General features: G+C 38.2%; 1 protein-coding gene across 1 annotated transcript in view; it reads left to right on the top strand.

The window, feature by feature from the left end:
• Nucleotides 1–26,925, top strand: part of LMLN (leishmanolysin like peptidase) — a gene marked incomplete at its 5' end in the record, with an annotated part of 74,967 nt that extends 48,042 nt beyond the window's left edge. The window contains 5 exons of the mRNA XM_082839184.1: nucleotides 11,196–11,328; nucleotides 13,055–13,214; nucleotides 15,338–15,468; nucleotides 21,575–21,785; nucleotides 26,064–26,925. Of these exons, the coding sequence (XP_082695310.1) occupies nucleotides 11,196–11,328; nucleotides 13,055–13,214; nucleotides 15,338–15,468; nucleotides 21,575–21,785; nucleotides 26,064–26,164 (736 nt within the window). The 3' untranslated portion in view covers nucleotides 26,165–26,925. The remainder of the gene's footprint in view (nucleotides 1–11,195; nucleotides 11,329–13,054; nucleotides 13,215–15,337; nucleotides 15,469–21,574; nucleotides 21,786–26,063) is intronic.
• Nucleotides 26,926–27,273: the final 348 nt, after the last annotated feature.

The raw sequence follows: 27,273 nt of genomic DNA, 5'->3' as shown, positions 1-27,273 counted from the left end.
TTCTTCAGAGAATGCACTCATAAACATAGATGCAACTATTGATTCAGTATCAAAAACATAAAGCAACATTTGAATAGTGGTTCTCTAATCTGGATCCATCTCATAATTACCTAGCAAGCTTTTTAAAAAATACAGTCTCCAATTTTGGGGGAAACGCACACACACATGCACTCATTTATTTACAAATGTATAGATTTTTAAACTTTTTGAGGTAATTGTAGATTCATATACAGTTGTAGAAAAAATAGAGATCTCATGTGTACTTTATCCAGTTTCCTTGATTGGTAACATCTTGCAAAACTGTAGTACATATCACACCCAGGATATTGACATTGATACAGTCAGATACAAAATATTTGGATCACCACAGGGATCCCTCCTATTGACCTTTTGTAACCATACCCACTTCCCTCCCACCCCTGGAAACTACTGATCTGTCCTGCATTTCTGTAATTTTGTCATTTCAAGTATGTTATATAAATGGACTCATAACAGTATATACCCTTTTAGGACTGGCTTTTTTCACTCAGCATAATTTTCTGAGGATTCACCCAGTTGTTGTGTATATAAAAACTTTGCTCATTTTTATGGCAGAATAATATTCCATGATATGGATATACCACAGTTTGTTTAACCATTCACATGTTGACATCTGGGTTGTTTCTAGTTTTTGGCTATTGTGAATAAAGCTGATATAAACTTTTGTGTACAGGATTTTGTGTGAACATAAATCTTCATTTTTCTAGAATAAGTGCCTAGGAGTGCAATCACTGTGTAATACGGTAGTTGCAAGTTTAGTGCTGTAAGAAACTGCCAAACTCTTTTCCAGAATGGCTATACCATTTTATATTCCAACCAGCGATGTATGAGGAATAACAGTTTCTCCACATGCTCACCAGCATTTGGTATTGTCTTTTTTTTTTTAACATCTTTATTGGAGTATAATTGCTTTACAATGTTGTGTTAGTTTCTGCTGTATAACAAAGTGAATCAGCTATATGTATACGTATATCCACATATTCCCTTCCTCTTGCGTCTCCCTCACACCCTCCTTATCCCACCCCTCTAGGTGGTCACAAAGCACCGAGCTGATCTCCCTGTGCTATGCGGCTGCTTCCCACTAGCCATCTGTTTTACATTTGGTAGTGTATATATGTCAGTGCTGCTCTCTCACTTCGTCCCAGCTTACCCTTCCCCCTCCCCATGTCCTCAAGTCCATTCTCTATGTCTGTGTCTTTATTCCTGTCCTGCCCCTAGGTTCTTCAGAACCATTTTTTTTTTAGATTCCATATATATGTATTAGCATACGGTATTAGTTTTTCTCTTTCTGACTCACTCTGTATGACAGACTCTAGGTCTGTCCACCTCACTACAAATAACTCAATTTTGTTTCTTTTTATGGCTTGAGTAATATTCCATTATATATATGTGCCACATCTTCTTTATCCATTCACCTGTTGATGGACACTTAGGTTGCTTCCATGTCCTGGCTATTGTAAATAGAGCTGCAGTGAACATTGTGGTACATGACTCTTTTTGAATTATGGTTTTCTCAGGGTATATGCCCAGTAGTGGGTTTTCTAGGACATTTGGTAGTTCTATTTTTAGTTTTTTAAGGACCTCTATATTGTTCTCCATAGTGGCTGTATCAATTTACATTCCCACCAAGAGTGCAAGAGTGTTCCCTTTTCTCCACACCCTCTCCAGCATTTATTGTTTGTAGATTTTTTGATGATGGCCATTCTGACTGGTGTGAGGTGATACCTCATTGTAGTTTTGATGTACATTTCTCTAATGATTAGTGATGTTGAGCAGCTTTTCACTTGTTTGTTGGCAATCTGTATATCTTCTTTGGAGTAATGTCTATTTAGGTCTTCTGCCCATTTTTGGATTGGGTTGTTTGCTTTTGGATATTGAGCTGCATGAGCTGCTTATATATTTTGGAGATTAATCCTTTGTCAGTTGATTCATTTGCAAATATTTTCTCCCATTCTGAGAGTTGTCTTTCATCTTGTTTATGGTTTCCTTTGCTGTGCAAAAGCTTTTAAGTTTCATTAGGTCCCATTTGTTTATTTTGGGTTTTATTTCCATTTCTCTAGGAGGTGGGTCAAAAAGGATCTTGCTGTGATTTATGTCATAGAGTGTTCTGCCTGTGTTTTCCTCTAAGAGTTTTACAGTGTCTGGCCTTACATTTAGGTCTTTAATCCATTTTGAGTTTATTTTTGTGTATGGTGTTAGGAAGTGTTCTAATTTCATTCTTTTAAATGTAGCTGTCCAGTTTTCCCAGCACCACTTGTTGAAGAGACTGTCTTTTCTCCATTGTATATTCTTACCTCCTTTATCAAAAATAAGGTGACCATATGTGCGTGGGTTTATCTCTGTGCTTTCTATCGTGTTCCACTGATCTATATTTCTGTTTTTTTTTTAACATCTTTATTGGAGTATAATTGCTTTACAGTGATGTGTTATTTTCTGCTTTACAACAAAATGAATCAGTTATATATATACATATGTTCCCATATCTCTTCCCTCTTGCGTCTCCCTCCCTCCCACCCTCCCTATCCCACCCTTCCAGGCGATCACAAAGCACCGAGCTGATCTCCCTGTGCTATGCGGCTGCTTCCCACTAGCTATCTACCTTACATTTGGTAGTGTATATATGTCCATGCCTCTCTCTCGCTTTGTCACAGCTTACCCTTCCCCCTCCCCATGTCCTCAAGTCATTCTCTAGTAGGTCTGTGTCTTTATTCCTGTCTTACCCCTAGGTTCTTCATGACATTTTTTTTTTCTTAAATTCCATACGTATGTGTTAGCATACGGTATTTGTCTCTCTCTTTCTGACTTACTTCACTCTGTATGACAGACTCTAGGTCTATCCACCTCATTACAAATAGCTCAATTTCATTTCTCTTTATCGCTGAATAATATTCCATTGTATATATGTGCCACATCTTCTTTATCCATTCATCCGATGATGGACACTTAGGTTGTTTCCATCTCCGGGCTATTGTAAATAGAGCTGCAATGAACATTTTGGTACATGACTCTTTTTGAATTATGGTTTTCTCAGGGTATATGCCCAGTAGTGGGATTGCTGGGTCATATGGTAGTTCTATTTGTAGTTTTTTAAGGAACCTCCATACTGTTCTCCACTGTGGCTGTATCAATTTACATTCCCACCAACAGTGCAAGAGGGTTCCCTTTTCTCCACACCCTCTCCAGCATTTAGTGTTTGTAGATTTTTTGATGATGGCCATTCTGACTGGTGTGAGATGATATCTCATTGTAGTTTTGACTTGCATTTCTCTAATGATTAGTGATGTTGAGCATTCTTTCATGTGTTTGTTGGCAATCTGTATATCTTCTTTGGAGAAATGTCTATTTAGGTCTTCTGCCCATTTTTGGATTGGGTTGTTTGTTTTTTTTGTTTTTAAGCTGCATGAGCTGCTTATAAATTTTGTAGATTAATCCTTTTTCAGTTGCTTCATTTGCAAATATTTTCTGCCATTCTGAGGGTTGTCTTTTGGTCTTGTTTATGGTTTCCTTTGCTGTGCAAAAGCTTTGAAGTTTCATTAGTCCCATTTGTTTATTTTTGTTTTTATTTCCATTTCTCTAGGAGGTGGGTCGAAAAGGATCTTGCTGTGATTTATGTCATAGTGTCCTGCCTATGTTTTCCTCTAAGAGTTTGATAGTTTCTGGCCTTACATTTAGGTCTTTAATTCATTTTGAGCTTATTTTTGTGTATGGTGTTAGGGAGTGATCTAATCTCATACTTTTACATGTACCTGTCCAGTTTTCCCAGCACCACTTATTGAAGAGGCTGTCCTTTCTCCACTGTACATTCCTGCCTGCTTTATCAAAGATAAGGTGACCATATGTGCATGGGTTTATTTCTGGGCTTTCTATCCTGTTCCATTGATCTATCTTTCTGTTTTTGTGCCAGTACCATATTGTCTTGATTACTACAGCTTTGTAGTATAGTCTGAAGTCAGGGAGCCTGATTCCTCCAGCTCCGTTTTTCGTTCTCAAGATTGCTTTGGCTATTTGGGGTCTTTTGTGTTTCCATACAAATTGTGCAATTTTTTATTCTAGTTCTGTGAAAAATGCCATTGGTAGTTTGATAGGGATTGCATTGAATCTGTATATTGCTTTGGGTAGTAGAGTCATTTTCACAATATTGATTCTTCCAATCCAGGCACATAGTATATCTCTCCATCTGTTTGTATCATCTTTAATTTCTTTCATCAGTGTCTTATAGTTTTCTGCATACAGGTCTTTAGTCTCCTTTGGTAGGTTTATTCCTAGGTATTTTATTCTTTTTGTTGCAGTGGTAAATAGGAGTGTTTCCTTAATTTCTCTTTCAGATTTTTCATCATTAGTGTATAGGAATGCAAAAGATTTCTGTGCATTAATTTTGTATCCTTCTACTCTACCAAATTCATTGATTAGCTCTAGTAGTTTTCTGGTAGCATCTTTAGGATTCTCTATGTATAGTATCCTGTCATCTGCAAACAGTGACAGTTTTACTTCTTCTTTTCCGATTTGGATTCCTTTTATTTCTTTTTCTTCTCTGATTGCCGTGGCTAAAACTTCCAAAACTATGTTGAATAATAGTGGTGAGAGTGGGCAACCTTGTCTTTTTCCTGATCTTAGAGGAAATGGTTTTAGTTTTTCACCATTGACAACGATGTTGGCTGTGGGTCTGTCATATATGGCCTTTATTATGTTGAAGTTGGTTCCCTCTCTGCCTACTTCCTGGAGATTTTTTATCATAAATGGGTGTTGAATTTTGTCAAAAGCTTTTTCTGCATCTATTGAGATGATCATATGGTTTTTATCCTTCAATTTGTTAATATGGTATATCACATTAATTGATTTGCATATCTTGAAGAGTCCTTGCATTGCTGGGATAAACTCCACTTGATCATGATGTATGATCCTATTAATGTACTGTTGGATTCTGTTTGCTAGTATTTTGTTGAGGATTTTTGCATCGATGTATTGGCCTGTAGTTTTCTTTTCTTTTTTTTCTTTGCAGTACGCGGGCCTCTCACTGCTGTGGCCTCTCCCGTTGCGGAGCACAGGCTCCAGACGCGCAGGCTCAGCAGCCATGGCTCACGGGCCCAGCCGCTCTGCGGCATACGGGATCCCCCTGGACCGGGGCACGAACCCGTGTCCCCTGCATCGGCAGGCAGACTCTCAACAACTGCACCACCAGGGAAGCCCTGTAGTTTTCTTTTTTTGTGACATCTTTGCTGGTTTTGGTATCAGGATGATGGTGGCCTCATAGAATGAGTTTGGTACTGTTCCTCCCTCTGCTATATTTTGGAAGAGTTTGAGAAGGATAGGTGTTAGCTCTTCTCTGAATGTTTGATAGAATTTGCCTGTGAAGCCATCTGTTCCTGGACTTTTGTTTGTTGGAAGATTTTTAATCACAGTCTCAATTTCAGTGCTTGTAATTGGCCTCTTTATATTTTCTATTTCTTCCTGGTTCAGTCTTACAAGGTTATACCTTTCTAAGAATTTGTCCATTTCTTCCAGGTTGTCCATTTTATTGGCATATGCTTTTAATAATCTCTCATGATCCTTTGTATTTCTGCAGTGTCAGTTGTTACTTCTTTTTCATTTCTAATTCTATTGATTTGAGTCTTCCCCCTTTTTTTCTTGCTGAGTCTGGCTAATGGTTTATCAATTTTGTTTATCTTCTCAAAGAACCAGCTTTTAGTTTTGTTGATCTTTGCTATCGTTTTTTTCATTTCTTTTCCATTTATTTCTGATCTGATTTTTATGATTTCTTTCCTTCTGCTAACTTTGGGGTTTTTTTGTTCTTCTTTCTCTAATTGCTTTAGGTGTAATGTTAGGTTGTTTATTTGAGATGTTTCCTGTTTCTTAAGGTAGGATTGTATAGCTATAAACTCCCCTCTTAGAACTGCTTTTGCTGTATCCCATAGGTTTTGGGTTGTCGTGTTTTCATTGTCATTTGTTTCTAGGTATTTTTTGATTTCCTCTTTGATTTCTTCAGTGATCACTTGGTTATTTAGTAGTGTATTGTTTAACCTCCATGTGTTTATATATTTTACAGTTTTTTTCCTGTAATTGATGTCTAGTCTCATTGTTGTGGTCAGAAAAGATACTTGATATGATTTCAATTTTCTTAAATTTACCAAGGCTTGATTTGTGACCCAAGATATGATCTGTCCTGGAGAATGTTCCATGTGCACTTGAGAAGAAAGTGTATTTTGTTGTTTTTGGATGGAATGTCCTATAAATATCAGTTAAATCCATCTTGTTTAATGTGTCATTTAAAGTTTGTGTTTCCTTATTTATTTTCATTTTGGATGATCTGTCCATTGGTGAAAGTGGGGTGTTAAAGTCCCCTACTATGATTGTGTTACTGTCGATTTCCCCTTTTATGGCTGTTAGCATTTGCCTTATGTATTGAGGTGCTCCTATGTTGGGTGCATAAATATTTACAATTGTTATAGCTTCTTCTTGGATTGATCCCTTGATCATTGTGTAGTGTCCTTCGTTGTCTCTTGTAATAGTCTTTATTTTAAAGTTTATTTTGTCTGATATGAGTATTGCTACTCCAGCTTTCTTTTGATTTCCATTTACATGGAATATCTTTTTCCATCCCCTCACTTTCAGTCTGTATGTGTCCCTAGGTCTGAAGTGCGTCTCTTGTAGACAGCATATATATGGGTCTTGTTTTTGTATCCATTCAGCCAGTCTATGTCTTTTCATTGGAGCATATAATCCATTTACATTTAAGGTAATTATCGATATGTATGTTCCTATTACCATTTTCTTAACTGTTTTGGGTTTGTTATTGTAGGCCTTTTCCTTCTCTTGTGTTTCCTGCCTAGAGAAGTTCCTTTAGCACTTGTTGTAAAGCTGGTTTGGTGGTGCTGAACTCTCTCAGCTTTTGCTTGTCTGTAAAGGTTTTAATTTCTCCATCGAATCTGAATGAGATCCTTGCTGGGTAGAGTAATCTTGGTTGTAGGTTTTTCCCTTTCATCACTTTAAATATGTCCTGCCACTTCCTTCTGGTTTGCAGAGTTTCTGCTGAAAAAGCAGTTGTTAACCTTATGGGGATTCCCTTGTATGTTATTTGTTGCTTTTCCCTTGCTGCTTTTAATATATTTTCTTTGTATTTAATTTTTGATAGTTTGGTTAATATGTGTCTTGGATGTTTCTCCTTGGATTTATCCTGTATGGGACTCTCTGTGCTTCCTGGACTTGATTGACTATTTCTTTGCCATGTTAGGGAAGTTTTTGACTATAATCTCTTCAAATATTTTCTCAGACCATTTCTTTTTCTCTTCTTCTTCTGGGATCCCTATAATTCAAATGTTGGTGCATTTAATGTTGTCCCAGAGGTCTCTGAGACTGTCCTCAATTCTTTTCATTCTGTTTTCTTTATTCTGCTCCCTGGCAGTTATTTCCACCATTTTATCTTCCAGCTCACGTATCCATTCTTCTGCCTCAGTTATTCTGTTACTGATTCCTTCTAGAGTATTTGTAGTTTTCGTAATTGTGTTGTTCATCACTGTTTGCTTGCTCTTTAGTTCTTTTAGATCCTTGATAAATGTTTCTTGTATTTTCTCCATTCTGTTTCCGAGATTTTGGATTATCTTTACTGTCATTACTCTGAATTCTTTTTCAGGTAGGTTTCCTATTTCTTCTTCGTTTATTTGGTCTTGTAGGTTTTCACCTTGCTCCTTCGTCTGTAACATATTTTTTTTGTCGTTTCTTTTTTTTTTTTTTTTTGATGGATGGTGCTTATTCCTGTCTTACTGGTTGTTTGGCCTGAGACGTTCAGCACTGGAGTTTGCAGGCAGTTAGACAGAGCTGGGTCTTGGTGCTGAGATGAGGACCTTCTGGAGGCCTCACTCTGATTGATATTCCCTGGGGTCTGAGGTTCTCTGTTAGTCCAGCAGTTTGGACTCAGAGCTCCCACCCGACCTCTGGCCTGGGAACCAAGATCCCGCAAGCTTCATGGCACAGTAAAAAAAAAAAAAAAAGAGGAAGAAAGAAAGAAAAAAAGGAACAGTACAATATTAAAGAATAAAATACAAAATAAAATTAGAAAGATAAAAATACATCAGGAAAAATAAAACTATAATTGAAACAACTGCAACAAGGTAAAATAAAACCATAGCAAAAAAAAAGAAGAAAAAGGGAAGGGGGCAACAAGCCAAAAGGAGAGGTCACTAACAAAGTATAAAGAATAAAATAAAATTAGAAAAATAAAAGCTTTATTAGGAAAAATATAAAAGAATCAACAACAGTGAATCAACAAGGTAAAACAGAACCCCAATCTAAAAGAGGAAAAAAAAAAGCCTTGGCTATGGGGGCACAGTTTAGGCTGGGGGGGTGGAGGTGGAACTTAGGCAGAGGCGGGGTTTAGAGTGGGGCAGGACCTAGGCGGGTGGGGGGTGAAATTTGAGCATGGGGCGGGGCCTCTGCTTAGGACCCGCCCAGAAGGGGAGAGGCAGCACGTTGAAAGGAGGACTTCTGGAGCGTGGGGTTCCGGAGTTTGGACCTCGGGCCCTGCGTGAGGGTGTGTGGGTGGGGTTTAGGCCCAGCGCCGTTGGAGGGGGTCTCGGAGGGGGTCTCCGAGTGTAGAGGTGGGGCCCTGGGTGGGGGTGTAGGGGCGGGGCTTGGGCTCTGTGTGGCAGGAGGGACGCTCCAAGGGCAGAGGATTAGGCCTGGGAGCCCAGCAGGCTTCCCGGTGCCTAAGTGGACAGGGAAAGCACTGGCCCCGTTTCCTTCTGTTTCTTTGCACCCCTCCCCCACTGTCTCCCCCAGGCTGTCCACCATCGGGCTGGACCCCTAACTGTGGGTGGGTCCCGATGGGTGTAGGAACTCCTTCCCCTCCCCCATCCACCCCTCAGGGCTGCCTGTCCTGTAGGTCCAGCCTTTACTTTTGCTCCCCCTTCCCTCCCTCCCACTCCCTCAGGACCCTTGTGGCTGGAGGGGGCCTAGGTGGGCAGAGGATCAGGCCTGGGTTCTCAACAGGTTCCTGGGGGTCCAGGTGGGCAGGGGAAACCTGGCCACCCTCCCTTTTGATCCTCTGCCCTCCCAGTGGTTCCCGTTTCCCCCTTGGGGCGTGGGAATCCCTTCCCCTTCCCCAGCCGCCCGTCAGGGGTGCCAGTCCCATCCCACCTCCACTTCTCCTCCCCCGTCACTCCCCCCACGCCCCACATCCTACCCAGTCACTGGGGTTTCTTCCCATACCCTTAGGTCTCCATGGTGCCCCACGGGAGCCTGGTAGGTGCCCTAGTTGTGAGGAGACGAAAATTCCGCATCCTCCTAGTACACCATCTTGACTCTGCCCCCGTCACCGTTTTTTATTTAAGCTATTCTGAAAGGTAGTGTGATATATCATTGTGGTTTTAATTTGCATTTCCCTAATGGCTAATGATGTTGAACATCTTTTCATGTACTTATTTGCTATCTACGTATCCTCTTTGGTGAGATGTCTCTTTGTGTCTTATGCCAATATGACTTTTAGTTCTCTTAATATGGTTTTTGTGGAGCAGAAGTTTTTTAATTTTGATGAATTTCAAATTATCAGTTTGTCCTTTTATGAGTCATACTAATGCCTGATTCCTGCCTTCAGACATTCTGATTCAATTGGTATGGGGTGCAAGGTGGGCATGGAGACTTTAAAAATCTCTCTAGATGATTCTAATGTGCAGCAAAATTTGGGAACAGCTACACTGGCAGATCAGGTTGTAGTGCTGGAGTTAACCAGCTGTCCCCAAAGTAACTGCAGTGCTTCCTGCTACTGCTTAGGAGCAGCTTTTCTCACAGCAGGCTTATAACTCAGACGTCAGACTCCTTAGTAGAAACTCTGAGTGATTTAAACTGCTTTGAGGCCTAGCCCAGATGACAAAAGATAAGAATAACATCTTTAACACAAGTACCCATCACCAGGTACTTCTGTGATGAGCAAGGCACTGGCCTTGGAGAGAGAGATTGAAGTCTCAGCTCTGTCCTTCACCAGCTGAATGATCTTGGGCAAGCTAATTGTCTCAAACTTTTTACTTATCAGTAAAATGAAGATACTGCGTCTACTTTGGAGGGTTCCTTTTAGAAATAATGAGATTATATACTATTTGAAAGTTCTATTAATCATAAAATGCCAAATAAAAGGTGTATGGTCAGGCCACTCAAGATGCTGTCCTCTTGCTCTCTGTTCATCTGCTCGACCAGTCCCTGCTTCATTCACATGACTATCCAATTCTCTGAATTATAGGGCTTAATCAGTAACTGCCTACGTGCTTGCCCCCACCCCAGCTGCTGGCTTCCCTGGTAACTGATGAGCCCACCTGACATCAGTTCCCCCATAAATGGTAGCCCCTTTCTCCCCTGAGTAGGGAAGATTGCTGCCATGTCCCGCCTGCAGTCTGCCATGCACAGTGGGGTATCACGCCAGGATGCTTTTGTTTCAGATGTGTAAGAATAAACCATTGATGTCTTTGTCACTGTCTCTGCGCTCTTTCTTCAGTCTGGAGGCTGGGCATCTACCAGGCTTTCAAGCCTGCGGGATACAACATCATATTATTCCCCAACATAGTTCCTTAGTCTGAATGCATCACAATCACCTGGGGAATTTTTTTATGGTGCCATGTGCAGCTTGCAGGATCTCAGTTCCCCGACCAGGGATTGAACCTGGACCATGGCAGTGAAAACCCAGAATCCTAACCACTAGGCCACCAGGGAACTCCCCCGGGAAAACTTTTTTTTTTAATAATATAAAAATACAAGTCCTGCTTCCATTTCTGGGAAGATGTAGATGTACTCTTTCCTATTCCTCCTTCTAAGTACAACTAAAACCCCTAGACATTATAAATAAAGCAAACGTAAGAAGACTCTGAAAGGTAGAGAGAAGAAGGGAGACTGGTTAGGGACCTTGGGACTCCATTTTATGGCAAAAGTGGAGAAAGAGATAAATAGGACCTTATTTAATAACAGTGAAATAGTCATATATCTAGCATTAATCCTCACACCTACATTAAGCATTTCCTTTATGCTTTGAAAAGTAAGTTTATAACTTACAACTGGTTTAGCAATTAGTTTTAAGGTATTAAAACATATTGAAATTGTAATGGAAAAGACAACTCTAGAATAGACTTATAATATCTTCTTCAGAGTTTGATACCATGGTGTTTTATCTTTGTATACAGGAGACAAATGCTGAGCCCTTACTGTAACACGCTCAGAAGTAATCCATTGCAGTTAACTTGCAGACAGGACCAGAGAGCAGTTGCAGTGTGTAATTTGCAGAAGTTTCCGAAACCTTTACCTCAGGAGTACCAGGTAACACTTATTTGGGGCACAGTTTCAGGAATCAACCTTTTAAAAAGAAGTCTCCATTTTGAATTACAAGAGTGAATTCTCTTAAGTTTTTCAATTTATAAGCCCCCATTTGTTTTCTGTAAGTTAGAAAAAACCGAAGAATTCTTCCATTTCTTTATAACCAACGTGTTAATTGATAGCAGTTAATTAATATCTAGCAATGTCTTGTAGTAATGGTAAGAGACATTTAGAATATTTATTTTGATCTATTTTAAAATATATATATATATATATATATATATTTTATTTGTCTGCACCGGGTCTTAGTTGTGGCTTGTGGGATCTGACCAGGGTTCGAACTCGGGCTCCCTGCATTGGGAGCGTGGAGTCTTAACCACTAGACCACTGGGCAAGTCCCTATTTTGATCTATTTTTTATAAATTGTTTGTATTTTCTTTTTAATTATTTCCAAAGTCTTCGTCTTTAATTTATATCAAAAACAAGGTTCTTTAAAGAAAGAAACTAACCGAAGAAGACAAATATATCACTTATATGTGGAATCTTTAAAAAATGATATAACTAAACTTATTTACAAAACAGAAACAGACTCACAGACTTAGAGAACGAACTTATGGTTACCAGGGGGAAAGGGGGAGGGGGAGGGATAGATTGGGAGTTTGGGATTGACATGTACACACTGATATATTTAAAATAGATAACCAATAAAGACCTATACTGTATATCACAGGGAACTCTGCTGAATACTCTGTAATAACTAAATGGAAAAAGAATTTGAAAAACAATAGATACATGTATAACTGAATCACTTTGCTGTACACCTGAAACTAACACAACATTATTAATCAACTACACCCATTATAAAATAAAAAAATTTTTTAAAAAGGAAATAAAATAGAGTAACTAAGGTACTATAGTCCAGTTAATTAGAAGACTTGGAAATTCTGCTTTAGAAAAGTTTGCCTAATGAGATCTGAAAGGTGAAGGAAATGGTCCCATGTATCCAGTCTGAATCTCTGATTTGACCTTTAAGTTTTTTGTTGAAGTGGCTATTTCTAAAAAAAAGCCTCAGCTCTGCCTGCCATTGACAAAGGATCCATTAGTCAGAAACGATATCTCAGAAGTGAATTTAAAGTGACTGTTGCTAAATTTTGAGCTTCCTACATACGTTTATGACCACACTGAGTGCTTTAGACACCAGAAGATGGCGACTGTATATTTCTACTCTTAGTAATATAATTTAAAATGTGAAATCTTTAAAATTTATCTGGTACCTTGTTCCTTTGGTGTTCAAAGTATTTTATATATATGATCTCATTCATTTTCTTATGGTTTTTTCAGGTTTGTCAAAACAACATATAAATTCTCCTAAAAACACTTGAAGTACATTAAATTTAAAACATCTTAATTCTATGCATTAGTTTTGTGTTTTGTCAGCTCTTAAAACTCTTCCTATTCATGCTTTTAAAACATTAGTCAAATTTGTCATCTAATAAAAAACAGACTAATTTACTTACCTTGCTTATTTCTAAAACTACAACAACCTCAAAATACCCCTCAGGTAGTATATTAACTATCTTTGTGTTGTACTATGTATGTAAAAAATAGATTAATATCTTCTTTGTGTTATACAGCATTAATTGGTTGCTATAAATTGCCTGTGGGCTTTGTTTTGATTATATAGAATGTTTCTTACTCTCCTGCCTGCCTAATATTTTTTTCTTTGTAGTACTTTGATGAACTCAGTGGAGTACCTGCAGAAGATCTGCCTTATTACGGTGGTTCAGTAGAAATTGCTGACTACTGCCCTTTCAGTCAGGAATTCAGTTGGCATTTAAGTGGTGAATATCAGCGCAGCTCAGATTGTAGAGTATTGGAAAATCAACCAGGTTAGTAGTTTAGTGAAATTAAATGTTATATACATATTAAAAGTATATATCAGCAATACAAAATAGTGGTTAAGGATACAGACCCTGGAGCCAGATTGTCTGAGTTTATGTTGTGGTTCCACTGCTATCCACCTGTTCAAAGTAACTTCTCTGTGCCTCAGTTTTCTCCTCTGTACAAAAGAGATAATACCTGTCTCATAGAGTTGTGACAGTAAGTGCTTAGAATTACGACACATAGAAAGGATTGTTAGCTATTAGATACACTTGCACATGTGTGTACACACACTACCGTTTAGTAATACCTTATATTTGCATGACACTTTTCATTTGCAAAACAATTTCACTTTTATCATTTCATTTTGTTCTTCTAAAAACCTGACAAGAGACATAGAGAAGATATTATCGAATTTCACAGATGAGGGAAGAGCTACTAAGTAATACATTTAATTGATGTCAGTGCAAGATCCTCCAATGCAGAACTCTTTTTATTAAATCATATTAGGTATCCTATTCTTTCCTCTCCTGAGGAGTGTGCATTTTATGTAATTTAGACATAACGTGTCATTCTCCAGATATCAGAATAATACTATTGTCCCATGGCTAGTAAGATGTATTGCCATCTTATTTATTCCCATTTAGTATATTTAAATGAACAGGCCATCAAGGAAATAAACAGTATGGCAATTGGATATTCAGCAATAGTAGTTATAGCTCATACTAACCACCTTTGTAAACAAAATGTTCTCACATCTGATTTGTTAATCAAGAGCAATAAGTAGTTTTTCTGCCTGTGGTCATCAAAATTTTCAACCTGGTCCTTTCCTCCTCGCCCCCATTCCATACTTTATTTCAGACTAAATCATTTAAAATTAAAATTTCCATAATTGTTTTCCTTTTATTCTTAAACCTGGCAGATGTAACTGGATTTGTAAGTCATTTTTTTCCCCATCACTTACCTACTTAATAAATGTCTAATGACATAACTACGCAGCAGTTGCATGTTACAGCAAAAGAAATGCACATATTTGTCAATTATGGGTTTGCCAAAGATACCACATTTTAATGTTTTAGAGCTGGAGTTGGCAAATATTTATTATAAAAAGCAAGATAGTAAATATTTTAGGCTTTATGGGTCATGCAGTCTCTGTTGCAACTTTTCAGCTCTGCTGTTAAGTGTGAAAGCAGTTACAGATAATATGTAAGTGAATGAGTATAGCTGTGTTCCAATAAAAATTTCTTTATAAAAACAGGTATTTCTCAGGATTTGACCTGAGGGATTGGCTGACCCCTCTTTTCTTTTTCTGGACAATGATCACTATGTGTTTTGAAGACTTTGAAATATTAATAAATAAAGAAACATAAAGTTCTGTTTTATTGTTTTACATTTTCTTTCTTAGCTTATACAATTAAGATTTTTTAAACTGACATAAAATTTTTATCTTTATAATATTTCAAAATGGGCTAATTGAACTCTGCTTTCAAAAGGTGAAACTTGTATTAAGTGTAGAGAGAAAATTATTCCTAGGCTTTTTTTTTTTTTTTTTTTAATTCCTAGGCTTTTTTTTTTTTTTTTTTTTAAATTCCTAGGCTTTAAGGATTTCACTCCTTTGTCCATTAGCTAGTTAGGGGTCATTTAGTTTGCCCCATACCTCTGCAGGTTTGTGCTTAGTCTAAGACTAGCTCAACCTGTCATTTATTGACTTCCAGGAGATGGCATAAGTTGAAAATACAAGAACGTCTTGCAAAAGTTGCAGCACTCCAAAAAAATCTTCATTATATAAATCACTTGACCTCATCTATCTGGGTCACTTGGAAAGTGACTCCTATTTAGGACACCATTGAAGGTGATTCTTAGTGCCATTTCCTCTATATATTTAACTTGGTTGCTTTAGGCCCAATTTTATCTCTTGTTTCTGATATAATAATTCTCCTACCAATTGCTTTATTGAGAATCCAGTTTGAGTTTGGAACCCTCTCTCTTGATTTTTTTTAATTGAAAATTTCCATGAAACATGTTTTATTTTTAAAGCAACTTTTAATTATAAGAGTGGAATACTTCAATTTCTTATTCTTTGAGCCCAAAGTCAATTTTTAATAAAGAAAACTTTTCTGGTTTGCTTCAGACCTTTTTAAAAACTATGGTGCTGAAAAGTATGGACCTCATTCAGTTTGTCTAATTCAGAAATCAGCATTTGTCATGGAAAAGTGTGAAAGGAAGCTGAGTTACCCAGACTGGGGGAGTGGATGCTATCAGGTAAACCATATGATTGTTAATAACTGTACCAAATATTACATAATTGTATCTCATTATATGGTTTTTATATTTTCAAATACATTTTATATCTTTTATTTCTACTGATTAATACTTTAACTTATTCATTGTAAATATTAGTTTGTATATTTGTGTTTTGTCAAAATATTGTCATTTCTTTGAGAGAAATTGCCTTTCTCTGTTTAAAAATTATATATAGTTGCTATATATCAGCAAGTTTTATAACAATTTTGCTTCTGGGCATAGATCCTAAGGAAATGTTAGGAAACATGTAATTTTGTTCTTTTTTTTTACATTTATTTATTTATTTATTTTTGGTTGCATTGGGTCTTCGCTGCTTGCGTGTGGGCTTCTTATTGTGGTGGCTTCTCCTTGTTGCAAAGTGGGCTTCAGTAGTTGTGACACACAGGTTCAGTAGTTGTGGTGCACAGGCTTAGTTGCTCCGCGGCATGTGGGATCTTCCCGGACCAGGGATCAAACCCATGTCCCCTGCATTGCAGGCGGATTCTTAACCACTGTGCCACCAGGGAAGTTCTGTAATTTTGTTCTTTAAAACTACTTTGTAATGGAAAAAAAACTATAATTTATTTTGTAAAATCTGAAGAAAGCATGTATTTAAGAATTAATAAATCAACTACTGATTAATAGTAGATTTTTTTCCTTTGAAATTAGAAATCCAAAGAGAGCAAACTACTATTTTCTTAATTTATTATTTGCATGTCTGATATTAAATGACTGCATCACCATAGAACTTACTAAGATACAGGCATTCTGTAACTTACGAGCATCAAACCTAATGAATATTCCATAACCTACTAATGGACATCAGGGAGGAGAGTGTGATCTTGAAAACTGAAACATAAGAATTTGTTGTGCCATCTCACCTACAAGAGCTAAATGGACTAATGTAGCTGACAATTTAACTTACTATTTTTAAAGTTTCTTTAAAATTAACTCTTGTGTTTGGTAACTGCTTTATTGAGGTATAACTCACACACCATACAATTCCTGTAAAATGACCTTTGAAACCTTATAAAAGACAATGAAAAATAAACACTTTCCAGCTATAATCCTATAATCTGACAACTATAATCCAACAACCATTTTCTGATGAATTCATTCCATTAAAGATTATGTATTACTTAAATACATAGTTTTGATCTAGTTGTAATCAGAATACATAATTTTGTTTTAGTGACTTTACTTAGTACTTTTTTTTTTTTTTTTTTTTGCGGTACGTGGGCCTCTCACTGCTGTGGCCTCTCCCGTTGCGGAGTACAGGCTCCGGACGCGCAGGCTCAGCGGCCACGGCTCACGGGCCCAGCCGCTCCATGGCATGTGGGATCCTCCCGGACCAGGGCATGAACCCGCGTCCCCTGCATCGGCAGGCGGACTCTCAACCACTGCGCCACCGGGGAAGCCCCAACTTAGTACTTTTTATACAGACCAAGATACCTTTTCCAAGTTCTCCCAATCATAATACTTACTGTTCTTCATAGCTGTAGAACATTGCATCATTTTAAAGTATCATAATTAGGGAAGTCATTTTCCTGTGAGATATTGAATTAATTTTCACTTTTCACTATATAAAAATGCTTTTGTAAGTATATTTACATCCTTTACCTTTTTATTAGAATAAAGGGGATAAAGCTGGAACAGTGTGAACTATAATAGGAGGATAACCTTTTCAGCCTGTTTTAATGTCTTCTCTACACCGCCACCACCACCACAAAGGGATTACGTAATACCATCTACAAAGACTGAATGTACTTGGCTTCCCTGTAGTACCTAGTGTTGTCAGTTAATTTTGCTAATTTAATACTCACAACCATTTATATGGGAAAATGTGCATGATTTCCAAACAATTAGCATTTGGATTAGCTGTTTTGTTTTCTGTTGTTCTTTGTTTTACTTATTTTGACAGAGAAGTTGCAAGAATGGTACAAAAATATGGGTCATTTAAGTGCAAATTGCTGACAGTCTGCCCCTTCACCCCTAAATACTTTAATGTCTATTCCTTATAAACAAGGACATCCTCCTATATGACCACAGTACTACCAAAAAAATCAGGAAATAACACTGATACATCTAATTCTTGGACCCCGTTCAAGTTTTGCCAATTGTCCCAATAATGTCCGTGTAGTAATAGGATCTGCACTGATATCACATATTGAGTAGTTGTCACATCTCTGGTCTCCTTCAATCTGGAACAGTTCCTCAGTCTTTTCTTGACTTTCATCACCTTGACACTTTTAAAGATTACAAGCCAGTTCTTATCTATGATGTGTCTCCATTTGGGTTTGTCTGATGTTTCCTCATGATTAAATTCATGTAATATGTTTTGGGCAGTAATATCACAGAAGTGATGCTTGTGTTTTTTTGGTGGTACACTTTTTTTTTTTAAATATTTATTTATTTTGGCTGCATCAGGTCTTAGTTTTGGCACGCAGGACCTTTCGTTGCAGTGCGCGGGCTTCTCTCTAGTTGTGGTGTGCGGGCTCATTAGTTGCGGCACGTGGGCTCTCTAGTTGTGGTGCACGGGCTTAGTTGCCCCATGGCATGTGGGATCCCACTTCCCCAGCTAGGGATCAAACCAGCATCCTCTGCATTGCAAGACAATTCTTAACCCCTGGACCACTAGGGAAGTCCCTGGTGGTGCACTCTTGATTTGTCCCTTTGCTGGTCATGTTAACTTGCTGATATCTACCAGGCTTCTCCACTGTCAAGTTACTGTTTTTCTCTTTTAATTAATTCCCTTTTTAATTAGTAAGTATTTGGGGGGAAAAGTACTATATCGATAACTTATTTCTTATCATACCTTCATTTTATTAATTTATGCATTTAAATCTGTATTGACTCACAGATTGCATTTTATTCAGTGGGTATTACCATTACTATCATTATTTATTTGGATATTTAAGTTGCCCCAGATTTAGCCAAAGGGAGGGAGCCCTTCAGGTTGGTTCCTGTGTCCTTTTGGCTGTCCTATCTTTTTAACTATTTCCTTGCTTTCTAGCACAAGATATTCTAGGCTCATCTTCACTTTCTTTGCCCCAGCCCTGGAATTAATCATTTCTCCAAGGAGCTCTTGTTTCTTTTAGTGGAGTGAGGTATTTAGAGACTAAAGTCTGGGTGCTAGGGACTTCCCTGGTGGCACAGTGGTTAAGAATCCGCCTGCCAATGCAGGGGACAGGGGTTTGAGCCGTGGTCCGGGAAGACCCCACATTGCTGCAGAGCAACTGAGCCCCTGTGCCACAACCACTGAGCCTGTGCTCTGGAGGCCACGAGCCACAACTACTGAGCCTGCATGCCATAACTACTGGAGCCCACGCACCTAGATCCCGTGCTCTGCAACAAGAGAACCCACCTCAACGAGAAGCCCAAGCACCACAACAAAGAGTAGCCCCCACCTGCCGCATCTAGAGACAGCCTGTGCACAGCAACAAAGACCCAATGCAGCCAAAAATAAATAAATAAATTTATTTAAAAAATAAAGTCTGGGTGCTAGATGTATTGTTCATTGCTGTTGGGATACAGCTGCTCCCCAGGCCTTCTTGGTGAACAGAGCTAGGAAATATATGTGTGTATGTAATTTTATATATACTCGTACATGTGCATATATATAACCATGAGTTTGTACCAGTATCTTTGATTCCAGTTTAACACCAAATAATTCATTTTAGTTTTCTCCCTTCCCATATTTGTAACTCTTCTTTCAAGCAGTAGCAGTGAGAAATCTGGCTCTCTTTGTCCTTAATATGCTTGTTATTTGATCTGTCCACTCCTTTCTATCTTCATCCACCCCTACGCGGTTACTCTCCTCACCTACTTGGACTCTGACACAGCCCACCAGCTCACAACATGTCTCCCTCACTGTGATGCAAACCCTGTGCACATCTTTAGAATATAAATGCTTTCTTCCATGAAACTTTCTAATCTTTGTTCTTTTTCTTATTTATTGCCTCTTTATCATAAAACAGTCTGACACAGTTAATTTTGGGGGGAAATTTGTATATCCTACCCTTCTCTCCTCAATTAAAGCTGCTAGAGGTCAGGCACTGTGTCATGGACTTCTTTGGTATCCTTTTCAGCACCAAGCACAATACCCAGTCAATTCTCACTTAAAAGAATGATTACATTGCATTGCAGCTGTGGTAATGCTTACTGGGTGTGGGTCATTGAATGACAGACTTATAGAAGAGTTTACACTTTGTTGTTTATTTTCTTGATAGCTTATTATAACTTAAATTTCCAAATGAATGTTATATTTAAACTTAATTGATGAAAAGAGTTGTTTTTAAAATGACTCCATTGTTGAAAAACACTTTTGGACCTCCTTTTTAAATTACTTTTAGAGATAGTTTAATAGCCATCTAAGAAGTCAATTTCAGTATTTTACATCATACCTATGTTGACCTAGTCTTAACCAGTGTAGTCAACTGCCTTTACCAGACTTGGATCTGGGCAAGTTTTGGGTATTTCCAAAAATTACATCTACTTGCAAAGTAAAAATTTGCCACCATCAAACATACTCAGAACCATGCACTTTTTTGAAGATAGTTCCAGGAGAGAAGATCCAGAAATATTTAAGGTGAAGTAGCATAATGTAAAGTCTTTTTAGAAAACAACTTTGAGGGCTTCCCTGGTGGCACAGTGGTTGGGAGTCCACCTGCCAATGCAAGGGATGAGAGTTCAAGCCCTGGTCTGGGAGGATCCCACATGCCACGGAGTGGCTAAGCCTGTGCGCCACAGCTGCTGAGCTTGCACTCTGGAGCCCACGAGCCAGAACTGCTTCGCCCGCATGCCACAGCTACTGAGGCCTGCACACCTAGAGCCTGTGTTCCACAATGGGAGCGGCTACTACAATGAGACGCCTGTGCACTGCGATGAGGAGTGGCCCCCATTCTCAGCAACTAGAGAAAGCCCGTGCGCAGGAGCGAGGACCCAACTCAACCAGAATGAATGAATGAATGAATAAATAAATAAATAAAATTTATTTAAAAAAAAGAAAACAACTTTGAAGACAACACAGTCATTATAAATTTTCTTAAAGTTAACTTTAATATGTTTGTTTTTTAAAATTGATTTCATTAGTTACCCCTTGTATATGAGATATGAATCCTGCTTTTAAAGATGTTACCAGTTGTATAAAATCACTGTGACCATTTTCATCTCTGAGCAGAGGATCTGGGATAGAGATAATGAATAACAAACTTTTACTATGTCATTTCTATACAGTGTGCTTTTTTTTTTTTACAATGAGCATATATTGTTTTTATAATTTATTTTATTTACTTTTGGCTGCGTTGGGTCTTCGTTGCTACGCATGGGCTTTTTCTAGTTGCGGAGAGCGGGGGCTGCTCTTCGTTGCAGTGTGCGGGCTTCTCATTGTGGTGGCTTCTCTTGTTGCAGAGCACGGACTCTAGGCACACAGGCTTCAGTAGTTGTGGCTTGCGGACTCTAGAGCGCAGGCTCAGTAGTTGTGGCATGCAGGCTTAGTTGGATGCACTTAGTTGGGTGCGGCATGTAGGATCTTCCCGGACCACAACTCGAACCTGTGTCCCTTGCATCAGCAGGCGGATTCTTAACCACTGCACCACCAGGGAAGCCCTATTTTTATAATTTAAAACAACTAAAAAAATTTGAGTTACAAAATTTAGCAACTTGTAGAAAAAGTGACATGATTCATGGCTCTTTGACAGACATTTAACCTGAATTATAGGAGGATACTAGAATCTACAGAAATGTTATTATTGATAACTTGGCTTCAGGGGTCTGTGAATCCAAATTGTATGTAAAGCTGTATGTTACCTTGTTTTTTTCAGGAAGGGTCCATAGCTTTCATTAGATTTTTTAAAAGGTTCTAGACAAAAAGTCTAAGAACTACTACTACCACAGAGTGAAATTCTTTTAGAACATGGATAACTTAACCCTCTTTATATGAAATTAAAATAGGCCCACATTCCAAATTGTCTTTTATAGCCAGCATTTTTAGTAAATTCTGCCATATTTTCCTACAGTTGAGGGAGAAGGCTCACATACTAGAATCTTACTGATCTGATTTTTTTTTTTTTTTCACTTTTTGAAGGTTTCTTGTTCTCCACAAGGTCTGAAGGTTTGGGTTCAGGATACTTCATATTTGTGTAGTCGGGCCGGGCAGGTCCTCCCCGTCAGTATTCAGATGAATGGCTGGATTCACGATGGAAACTTGCTCTGCCCATCATGTTGGGACTTCTGTGAGCTCTGTCCCCCAGAAACAGATCCTCCAACTACTAACTTGACCCGAGCTCTACCCCTAGGTGAGTAGCCTCTGTGGTTGGAGTATAGAGAAGGACTTTTCTTACAAGATGTTGAAAATGCCCTGCAAGGAAGCTCTAAAACAGGTTGCGCGTCTTCTCTTCTAATTGCAGTTTTATGGGAAGATCGCCTTCCCTCCATGGTTAGAAATTGAAGGTAGGTAGACTTGACACCTCTCTTCAGTAAGAGTGAGGGTGAGGAAACTTTCGATATGTGAAGAACCTCTGACTTGCACAAAAACATTCATTGAAGGTTACAAAAAGTTAATGTTTCAGCCATTCGTTTTGAAAGTAAGAGTAAAAATTCTGTTCATGAATACAAAAAGCAATTAAATATATTTTAGTTATATTATAACTAGGTGAGGCGAAAGAGCGGGAAAGTCACTGGAAAAGATGCTCAAAGAAGGGATTGACATGCCCACAAAGAAGAGAAAGGTGCAGGGAGATGCAAATATACACAGTGAGATAGAAAGACAGGCTGGCAAAGACAGTGGTTTTCACTGAGAGATATATTACTCATTCTGTGAGACTCCAGAGAGTAGGACTGAGAACAATGAATTAAAGTTGTAGGGAGACAGATTCCAGTAAAATCCTTTAGAACCAGGAGAAGAGTGCATTCCCTGTTGATGAAGATGTGCAAACTGAGGCTGATGACCCATTTCTAAGTTTTAAAAGCAGAACTCATGAACTCTCAATGAAAGCTTTGACCTATGGTCCATGATATTTTAATTAAATGACCTATGAGATTTTATGACAGTTTGATATTTTGGAATAGGCCATGTTTCATTTTCTCAACTGGAGGTATTTTTTAAATGGAACTGTATAGCCCTTTGCTTGCTCCACGGTCTGGTTGAAAACAAAGGGCTACGTTCACTTTATAGCTCAAAGTTTCTTCACCTCTAAAATTTAATTCCCTTTCTTTCCCACATTCTGGGTCCTTTATCAAGACATGGGCTATAAGTAGAGGGTGAATTTGGGGAGATTAATACTTGTGTTAGGGGTGCCTAAGACCACCCCCAGATTTCATGACTCTCTAGGACTCAAAGGACTCAGCCTCTAGTTGTACTTACGGCTAAGCTTTGTTAGAGCAAAAAGATACAAAGCAGAATCAGCAAAGGGAAAGGGGACAGTGGGTGAAGTCTGGAAGAAACCACTTCCCAGACACCAGCTAAAGGCCGTCCTTGCAAACAGGACTTTCAAATGATGACCATCTCAGGCCTGCTGTGTTAACTCTTTTCACTTAACTTCTGTGAGCCAGCTGAGTTTTCTGCGGTTATAATAGTAATGCACAATGAATTAAAAGATCTTAGGTCCTTTTGATATGGTATATAATAAATGTAGTGTTAAATATTCTTAGTTAACTTTCATATGAAGTGATAGGATGACTTGATTTTGTTATTGTTAAATTGCTTTGGCTAGAATTAAAGGGCTGCTAGTCTACAAATAGGTGGTTCTGATGGAGTTCCCATGCTCAGGCCTAATCTCAGAGTTAACTATAAGAAATATCATCATTTCAATGTCCAAGAGATGAGCATTGATTCAGCCATTAGCAGTTAGAGTTGAGTTAAAGAGAGAGTTACTCCAGCTGGTTCAGGGGTAAGAATCTTAGGAGTACAGTAAAAAAATGTGTAGAAATGAGGAGAAAGCCAGACTAGTTCAAGGATCTGTGAAGTGATTAGTTCCTGTCCTTGGAGCATGGCAAAGACAAGTGAATCTGTTGAAAGGAGGTGGGGAGTAGAGATTACAAATGACCCCACCCCCTCCACCAACCTGTGCCCTAGACTTGACTTCTTATCCAGCTCCCTCTTTGTAGTCACCCTTCTGATACTGTGGTGCTATGTTGTGATTTCTTCCCCGTTAACCAGTTCTATGAGGAAGCATGCTCAAAAAAGGATTGTAACCTCCGAATCACTACCACACTTTTGAGAAATGTATAAAATATTACAAGAATAGATGCCTTTTAGAAAAAAAAAAAGGAATAGATACCTTTTAGGCATAATTTCCATTAGTGAATATGAAAGATTTATTTCTAAATTTTCTGATCTCTTCAGATTGTGAAGGTTATTTTGTTTCTATTTATTAAATGCTAGACACTTTGCTGAGTGCTTTATGTCTATATCATTGTATTTAATCATCACAAAACCTAATGAGGTAGGAATTATCATTTTACACATGAGAAAACTAAGGTATAAAGAGATTAAGTGATATAGTCACTGTCACAGCTAATGAGGTTCAGATCAAAACCCAGATCTGATCGTCTCTGATTCATTTTGAAACACGCTCTTTGTATCTTTCCTTTTTAAAGAGTACTGTCACAGAAAGTGCAGTGTTTTTGAAGGACAACAAATGTTCTAGAGCGGCCATTAATATTTTAATAGCTTGTTAAATGTTAGTACCAACAGTAGATAAACAACAGTTAGTTCAGTTCCCCTCCTATTTCCTTTGTGCCAAATTGAGAATCGGGAGATAAAGGGATATGCCTGTGTTATTAGTGACTCCAGGGTCTATTCCTTATTCCAGCCAAGACCACTCTACCTGATGTTGTAGGCCAAAACGTATCCAGTAGACCTTTCTGGGGTGATGGAAATGTTGTATAATCTGTGCTGTCCCATACAATAGTCATTAGCCACATGTGACTATTAAACATGTGAAATGTGGCTACTGTGACAGAGGAACTAAATATTTCATCTCATTTTGGTTAATTTAAATTTAAATAGCACATATAGCTAATGGCTGCCATATTGGACATTGCAGCTCGAGCTCAGAAGTTCTCAAACTTTAGCATGCATCAGAATCATGTTAAAACACAGATTGCTACGACTCACCCCCAGAGTTTCTGATTCAGAAGATCTGGGTTGGAGCCTGAGAAGTTCCCAGGTGATGCTGATGTTGTTGACTCAGGTACCATGCTTTGAGAAGGATTGATTTTTCTAACATTTAACGATTGCCAGCTGGTTCCATTGGGGAAGAATATAAGTTCTCCATGGTTTACTTGTATTACATACAGTGAAATAATTTTTTAAAATACTTATTCCACACTGTATAGTTCTCAGAAGAACAAGCTCCAGTGCCTTAACATTATCATTTTATTAATTCTATAGCTGAAAAACCAGTCCTTTTTTTCTTACCTTTTAAGCAAGTCAGACTTGAAGCTTGGTTGGTTCTTTATTGGTCAAAATAGTAGAAAGGACAACTCATCCTGAAATAAAGTCAGGTTGACCTGGTCTCTTGACTGCTAAAAAATGTACTCCATTCTGAGAATTGTTTGGGGGAAATAGTTTTAGCTGTTAGAACAACTCTTAGATAAATTAAAATATACTCCTACTGCCCAAAACTCATAGAATCTTCTGCTGTTTCCAAATCAAGCCTGGGGTGATATGGATAGATGGGTAGATATTTAGAGATTGGGGAACGTATGTCCTGTTTTGCCTGGGACAGTCCACGTGCCTATTGTCCTGGTATGATTACTAATAATTTCCTTGTGTTAAAATTATCAAAGAGAACAATTTAGTTGATCAAAGCAAATTTTATTTCACACAGGCAGTCTCTACTCTCAGGAGTCCAGAGAGCTGTAAAATAAGGGAAAAGGGCTACAAGCAGGAAACAAGGAAGAAGTACTCAGCTTAGGTTGATGGGCCGGGGTTAAGTATCTAACCTTATTTAGAAAGATCAAGGAACAAAGAAATAAGTATAGAGCCCACACTGGCTCGGCGGTTGGAGGTTGGCTGACTGGATATTCTGTGGTTCTGGTCAAGTGGAGCATTTACACAAACATGAAAGTTATCTAAGTTTTAATTTGCTGATGTGACGCCATGGGCAGGAGAGGCTCCATCTTAAGACTAGAAATTTATTTCAACGCTTATCTCAAAATGTCCTGATATGGGATGATAAATTATAGGGTCACCCTACTTAGAAGGGACAAGGTAGAATAGAAGAGAGTCCAGCATCCCATGTCAGAATAGCCAAGAATTTCATTTACTTTCCTGTGTAGCATCTTTAGCTTTGCCAGGATACTACCCTGTCTTTTCTTGGGTGCTGATTTTGAACCTTGATATGGTAGGTACATCTTCTTTTCTCCTACATAAATATTTTGTTCTTTTTCTATAAATATAAAAAAAGACTTTGCATATATGGATTTCAGGAAGTCACTCTTGATTCTACTCTTGAAGGTAGTCCTTCCTCACCTTTTAATAATTACCTCTACTCATCTGTCAACATTTTGTTGGTATAATTTTTTCCAAAAATGTCTGTGGAAAGTCAATTTTTTGTTTTCAACCCTAGATCTCTGTTCCTGTTCCTCTAGCCCAGTGGTTACACTTTGGCTTCTGCTAGGCAATCTATTTCCTCTGCTGGCTGGATTTCTTCTGTGCGTATGGCATTAGGAATGGAAAAGTGAATTCTGAAGACATTCCTTTGTGTCATGTTCCTCTGAACAAAGCACAAAATCTGGGCGAGTGCCAGCCTATACAGATGGCAGAAGTGGCATTCCTGACTTTGGCTTGGAAGTGTTGACCATAATCAGATCTTGAAGCAGAGCTTCACAGCAATCACACCTCATCAGCAACCCAACAGCCTCAAAGTTTGGAGAAGGAGGAGGAATTCCAAATCACCAAGTCTCTTTATTTTTCAGGATAAATACTCTTCCTGAAGTTTTCCTTTGAAAATGGGATAATAGGTGAAAAATTCAGTTATTGCATACCTCAGCATCTTCATTAACCTAAAACAATGGGAAAGTTCATCACTGCTGCAATAATTTAAAGAACAGCTAATCATTGCAAGGTTATAAGTTGTGGACGCTGTCCTCAAAAGTATAAATTGTCCTTTGACTTACAGAAAATAACTTGAATTGGGATTTCTACATCACTATTATACCTATTTTGAATTTAATGACTGTATATGGTACACCTAAATCATTGTTCTCGTTTTTTTTTTAAATTATGTTTTGCTAAATCTTATGATTTAACCATGCTAGCCTTTTCAAACCAGCTGTGTGGCAGTTTCCTGCTGAACCATTAGGTGTTGGTAGCTGTATCTGTACTCATTGATCTTCAGAGAGTAGCTTCCAGTTGTATTCTCCATTAGTTTAATAATGACTTGAAAAACTGGGAAGCAGAGAGAGAATAATTCTCTGCCCTGTGAAAACATTGAAGACATGCAAATAAAAGAAAACCTAATTGTATGTTTTTCAGATAATAGTTATGACAACTGCAATCCAACAAAAATAGAACTTTCCTTTTTGACCAATGAAGATAAAAAGAAATTCTGGTATAGACAGGTATGCAGTATTTTCAAGTGGGCTTAGGAGTTGTTACAGAAGAATTTGACTATCTGAAAATTATTTTATGTGTAAGAAGAAAAGATATAAGTCAAAACAAGATGGTCTGAATTGTTTATAGCAAAGTGTAGGTTTGGTGTAGGGCCTATCCAATAGGGTCCACTTTACCACACAGGGTATGGCTTAGTCCACAGAAGTCAGAAGGTTGCCTTTGCT

Source organism: Leucopleurus acutus, assembly GCF_964270905.1.
Source record: "Leucopleurus acutus genome assembly, chromosome: 5".
In the NCBI taxonomy this organism is placed as follows: domain Eukaryota; kingdom Metazoa; phylum Chordata; class Mammalia; order Artiodactyla; family Delphinidae; genus Leucopleurus; species Leucopleurus acutus.
The sequence above is the reverse complement of the archived record's forward strand: the minus strand, read 5'-3'. Positions and strand labels throughout refer to the sequence as shown.